The 6,358-nt window shown below is 41.5% G+C and overlaps 1 protein-coding gene across 2 annotated transcripts in view; it reads right to left on the bottom strand.

Annotated features, from left to right (window-relative positions):
* Positions 1-6,358, bottom strand: part of smg1 (SMG1 nonsense mediated mRNA decay associated PI3K related kinase) — a gene marked incomplete at its 5' end in the record, with an annotated part of 59,965 nt that overhangs the window by 9,355 nt on the left and 44,252 nt on the right. For both annotated transcript variants that reach the window (XM_032536865.1, XM_032536866.1), the window contains 5 exon segments: positions 395-574; positions 732-884; positions 2,705-2,842; positions 4,395-4,604; positions 5,611-5,891. In XM_032536865.1, the coding sequence (XP_032392756.1) occupies positions 395-574; positions 732-884; positions 2,705-2,842; positions 4,395-4,604; positions 5,611-5,891 (962 nt within the window).

The following is a 6,358-nucleotide window of genomic DNA, read 5'->3' as shown; positions in this document are numbered from 1 at the left end:
AAAAAAAAAAAAAAAAGGTACTGTGTGGAGTTTTTGATCTCTAGTAGGGCGATGGGCAATGCACGTTCCATCGACAAGAAAAAAACAAAAAACAGGCTGTTCAGGAAACTTGGTGTGATATGCTAATGCTTTCAAGACAGATCCATATGCAATCAGATTATATTAGGAGTTTTGTTTTTGCTTTTAAAGCACTTTAGGAGCTACAGTAAGAGGCAGAGCATGACATTAAATTTAATGGATCATTCAGAGAAAAAATAATTTTATGAATAACCTAACTAAAACTGAAATGTTAATTTTTTGAAACTTGTTACTTTGTAGTGCAGTTTCTGTAAAGTAACGGCCTCATATGTTTGACAGGACCAGAGACCGTGTGGAGGTCAGAGGTCAAACCCACCAGTCTGTGCAGCAGTTGGAGCTCCAGCGGAGACACCGTGCTGCTAAACTGGGCCGCGTAGGAACAGGTTTGCTGGCAGCGCTTCAGCAGCTCAAACAGAGCTGCATCCATGTTGAGGGCCTCGGGGGATCGGGTCCGCAGGCCTTCAAAGTTCAGGATGGTAGAGCACAAGAAGGTGACCTGGATAAAAACAGCATTGGAATTTTATTTAACATTGGTCATCCATTGAGTGTTGGGGCTGGTTTAAAAAAAAAAAAAAAAAATTAAATAAAAAAAGAGTCTAGTTAACCAAGTTTTACAACTGGGCTCTTGATCATGAACGTGACAGTGGTGTTACCTGGCTGGTGCGCTGGTTCTCTCTGGCCACCATGGCTCGTCTCTCCCTGATGGTCATCTCAAAGTCCTGCAGGACGGGGGCCAGCGCCGGGTTGGCACCACCGGCCCACTTTAGGCGCTGCTCGATGCTAGCCTCCAGCGCCGCCAGCTTCTCCTGAGGACACCAACAGTCAAAGAACATACACCTTCTTATTCCAGACAAATCACAACTACTTTTGGGGCAACAACAACAACCTGTATATACACCAATAAACACAAATTCCATTTTCTCACACCAACATTTTAGTGGCAGTGGGGTGATCTTCAGACAGTGTGAATTTAAATTAAAGTTAACAAAAAATAATTGAATAGTAAAGTAAATGTGAGAAAAATCAAAAAAGTAAAAATTTATTTTATTAATATATATATATATATATATATATATATATATATATATATATATATAATTTTAATGTCTGTTTAATGTGTTCTGAGTGGTACGCGTTCAGTGTTTTAAAGCGCAACTCTCACCAAAAATGCAACTTAGGTTTTTTTTGTGAATGTACCCAAGTCAAACTTTAGTTTATGAGCATATTTAGGACGGAAACGCCACTTTTAAGATTTACCGTATTCTTGTTTTGGATCAAATGGCCTTTTTAAATAGGAGAGCTAGGGACGCTACTATAATCACATCAAAATCAACATTTTTAAAAGAGTAAGAAGGCTCAACACAACATGGAACGCTGCTCCAAGTCTTACCAGGGGCTCTACGCATGAACTCAGCACTGACAACACTGTTGGACCTCAGAGTTTACTTTGACTAACTTTAGCAGGTGTTGTTTGTGGGCGTCACCATCTCACCAGTCAAAAAGAATCGATCTCCGAATGCGAACAGACTCCATTGGAGAAAATGTCGTTCTTATATGAGGCTCCTTTTTCAACTACAAGATCAATATTTTTTTTCACGAACGACAAAACACATTATCCGTGGCGTCACATGGGACTAAGCTTTAGGAGCTTTCCATCTTTACTTTACTCCCTGTTGCGTTGCATTCGGAGATGGCTGCAAAGTAAGTTGTTTATAACCTTTTTTGGGGGTAAAAACTTTGTAAACAAACAATGTTGTCAATTAGTGCGGCACGATTATGGCCAAAATGATAATCACGATTATTTTGATCAAAATTTTTGGAATTTGGAAAGATCCAACACAAGCAAGGCTTTACAGACGAAATGGGTCGTGTAACGCAAAATTAAACCATATCCAGATAAACAGCATTGCAGCGGATGCGAGGACATTAGCACCGGTGCGTCCTAGAGGAGCTAACAGCTAACAGACGCTACTAGCACCGACTAGCACTGGTCACTGCTGTTTGAGAAACAACAGATGGGACAAAGTGTTGCGTTTACTGGTAAACTGGTAAACCTTGAGACTGACGTATTACCGACTGCTATCTGTTGAGTTTTCTTCCCGATACTCTGTCCTCTGGGACTGTCTACATCTAGAAACTTAGCTGCACGGGGTGCAGGGAACTACTCTGACTGGCTCATGAGCAGACGGCTTTACGGAGCGGGAGATGGGCTTTGCAAAAACCCGGACCGTTCTATGAAGTGACGCTTTATAAAAAAAATAATCGTCCAAATCGTGATTGCGATTAGAATTCGATTAATCTTGCAGCCCTATTGTCAATGCTGGAGTTCATGTGTATAGCATGGTAAGTCCCTTTGGACTTTGGGGTTTTACACTTTGAAAATCTATAACATATAAAAAAAAAAAAAGCTAAAAAGCAAAATATGAGCACTTTAAAAGGTCTGAGTAAAATATTACCTGCAGTGCTATTTTAATTTAAGTAAGCATTTCTCACAAAAAATCCAACATGTCATTTTCCTGAAATGTTCAAAGCTACAGTGTGGCAGCCTCTCTGGGTGAGGACATTGGATTGATGGATTAGTTCCAGTAGATTAATCACAGGACGGCGCGTGGAGGGTGATGCTGACCTGAATGGCGACAATGGAGCCCTCATCTTGACTCAGCTTGTACAACTTCTTCTTCATGTTGCTGAGGATGACGGAGCGAGGAGGAATGCTGACACTCAGAGGCTGATTGCTCGGGCCCAGGATATCCTCATGCTGCCACTGACAGGGGAGACACAAAAACACATCGTTTTCTACCTGGAAGAGCCAGGGCCAATAACGTTCATTATCTAGTCCGTAACCTTGATTACATGCCGGACCCCTATTTAGTGTCAATATTAAAAAAATTAAAAAAAACATTATCTTGCAAAAACTCCTGAATGCCGTTTTTAAATTAGTGACACCTTTACAAATCACTTTTCCAGACAATCTCAAGGGATAATATTTGACAAGGCCAACTTTTTGATTAAGTAATGACTTGTTTATTGTGTCATTTTTTGTACCTCCAACTGCAAATCCAATTTCCTACCTAGGGACAATAAAGAGGGTTTTTGCAAGTTTTCGTCGGTAAAATTTAAGACCTTTTTAAGACATTTTAAGACCATATCGTTTGAAATGTAAGACTGACAACGCATTTTACAGCAAGCACAGTACCTGGAGTTGGGTACTTAAATCCAAGGCTTTCAAATTAAAGTCAACGCCAACTTCATACCCATTCTAACAGAAGTATGAGGGGGAAATTTTAAATCTGTATAACGTTTAAACCCTAGAAAATAATTATGTACAAGTAGGCTACTTGAATTAAATGAAAACATTTTATTTCAAAATGTATTGGATTATAATATAATCCAATAAAATAACATTACACTGCATAATGAGCACTTTTACTTTTGGTACTTTAAGTATATTTTCATAGTACTTTTGTACTATTACTTAAGGAAGATGTTGAATGCAGAACTTGTAACTGACAAGTAATTTGTAACCCTAGAATTCTACAATACATAATCTGAGTCTTCCACCTCTGTAGATCAGCAACAGTTGTGCATGAATACCTGCAGCAGTGTTTAACACTGAAAAGACCCAGCTCAGTTCACCATTTACTTCCAGATGGATAAATATACAGATAAGATACTTTATTGCCGAATCTTTAAACAGTCCATGCACGGATCAACAGTTGTTAGAGCCCGGAGGCTGCTCGCTCCGTTCGTTAGAACAGATGATAACAGATGTTTTACCACTAACCCCCCCCGTTACCGCTCGTCGAGACGCGTTTACTTTGTGTCTCGGTCCAGCGACGGTCTCTGTTCAGTTTTTAATTAGCCTACATTAGTAACAGTTTATTTGTTCCAGACGTAGGCCTGGCCTCAGCCAAACTTTAACAAACTCTGAGGAGACGCAGACACATTTAGCGGGCGGGTATTGCATTTATCAGGGGATTTGTAGTTTTACCACCGCACACGTACTAACACCAATATCCCACAGAAAGAACTACAACACACCGATCCAGCGTTCTGCTCTAGAGCTCCGCTTTGTCAGCTACGACTTGATACTTTTTCTTTCTGCAGCAAGCGTCTCTGGAAATGAACGAGGTTAAAACTTTTTTAAGACCTGACTAAATGAAATTGAAGACCTTGGATGAAGATTTTTAAGATGTTTAGACTTTAAGTCCCCAAGGGAACTCTGAATAAAGATCTCTGAAATCTGAAAATATCTACTAAATTAAAATATAAGCCTTCATGTGGTACAAACGTGCATAAAAAGGTTCTGCCTGTACCTGAAACATGGCAATGTGCAGCTGGCTCCTCTGCAGGCTGGCCTTGGCGGCCTCCAGGTTGGCGTCCAACCTCCTCAGCAGGTCCACCTTCTTCCAGGCCGTGTCATAAGAGGAGGCCAGCACTGTGGCTCTGTTCAGCAGCAGCTGGGAGACCCGGCCCGACGCCAGGCCCTGCTCCACTGCCTTTTTACAAAGGTCATCCAGAGACACCTTCAGAGCCCGGACAGACAACGCTTAACATGTTAAAGTTTATCTTGCCTTTCTTTCTTCAGGTTGTAGCTACAGGTTGTGAACATACATATTCATTCCTTGCCCTCTTACTTTACAGATTTTAGCTGAATCTTGATTAGTCTTTTAGTAAATTAAAAAAAAAAAACGCATTCATTTTATATTTAAAAAAACAACAATCATGCTTCTTAAAAATGTCTTGCTCAGTAGCCCCTAGCTAGGGCAGGCATTAGCTGGTAATTCAGGGGTGCCGGGGCCCGGAGGCCCCGTGTAGTCGCTGGCAAAACTCAGCTGGATGCCTCTTGTTAGAAGGGCTGATAACCGGCGACTTCCTTTCTCTAGTGTTTAGCCATTGAAACCATACAATACACTGGCTTAGCCATGTTATCCTACCCAGCTCTACCCTTTTGTACTAAAATGGTCCCTCCTGGCTCCAAAATACCAAGATGGCAACGGCCAAAATGCAAACTCCTGGCTTCCTTTTCACAAACCAGTGAGTTACATCACCGATGCTACGTACAATATACTTGCAGTCTAAGGCTCTGTAATGTCAGAATAACAACTAACATGTCAAAACATTACAATTAACTATATGGCACCTATTTAATGTTATGAGATTATTTACAGTCTAAATACAAACAAAATACAGCCCTAACTTTCTCAGGGTGGCTGTATTCAACCAAAGAAAATCTTGGTCAACTGAAATTCAACCCTACTCATGCTACATAATTGGGAAAGAACATCTGCAAGTTATCTCTGGATCAACTAAGTCGTCCATAGAGCACCGAGTGCACTCAACCTGATGGCGTTGTGTCCATCAAAGAGTTTTCTCTTCATGCCACTATGTTTTTAATGCTTTGCAATGGGAGCACCTCCTTAACACGAAGCTACAAACACTTTTACTTCCGCAGGTAATCTGTAGGAGACCTTATGAGAGTAACACAACCCAATTCTAATTGGTCAGGCAACACGCCCACCCACACCTTACCTTGCCGTCTGCACCAAAGTCTTTCGCTTCCACCTGAGTGACGACGTCTATGCCGAGGGCAGACACGGTGCTGCAGAGGGCCAGACCAAGGGCTTGGCTGGGCAGACCCATGAGCATCTGCCGAACAAACTCGGCGGTGAAGGCCTTGATGGGGCGGGTCATCTGTTCTTCACTGACCACTGCCACACCTGACCCCGTTGCACTTGGCCGCCGGTACAGCGGCTTCCCCAAACCAACTGGTCCATTTGTAGGTAACAAGTCCTCACCTGGGGGACGGGTACCTGAACACATAAGTTTTGCCACACACCATTCAGACAGCAGGCTTAAAAGTTCCAATCCTGATGTTTATAGGTTTATCCAACCATTAACATGAGTGGAATTCCTAAGGAGTCATATGATCATTTGAGGTTTATACTTGTATTATGGGTTTCTACTAAAACATATTTACATGCTTTAATGTTAAAAAGAAACTTTTTTCCCCCCCCATACTTTGTCTAAATAGAGCTGAATTCACCCTGTGTCTGAATAGCTAGTTGTCAAGCTGTGGATAGAGAGCCTCAGATGAGGGGTGGTATATAATATTTAATACTGTTTATTGATCCCCAGTGGGGAAATTACATTTTACACACTGTTTTGTTAGTAATCACTACACACAGGCCTGAAATACACACACAAAAACACGCAACCTATTCATCCACAAATGGAGAGAGGTCAAAGTGAGTGGGCTACCAGCGCGGTTGGAGAGAGG

The sequence above is a fragment of the Etheostoma spectabile genome, chromosome 15 (genome assembly GCF_008692095.1).
Source record: "Etheostoma spectabile isolate EspeVRDwgs_2016 chromosome 15, UIUC_Espe_1.0, whole genome shotgun sequence".
NCBI lineage: Eukaryota > Metazoa > Chordata > Actinopteri > Perciformes > Percidae > Etheostoma > Etheostoma spectabile.
This window is presented reverse-complemented; position numbering and strand designations above follow the sequence as displayed.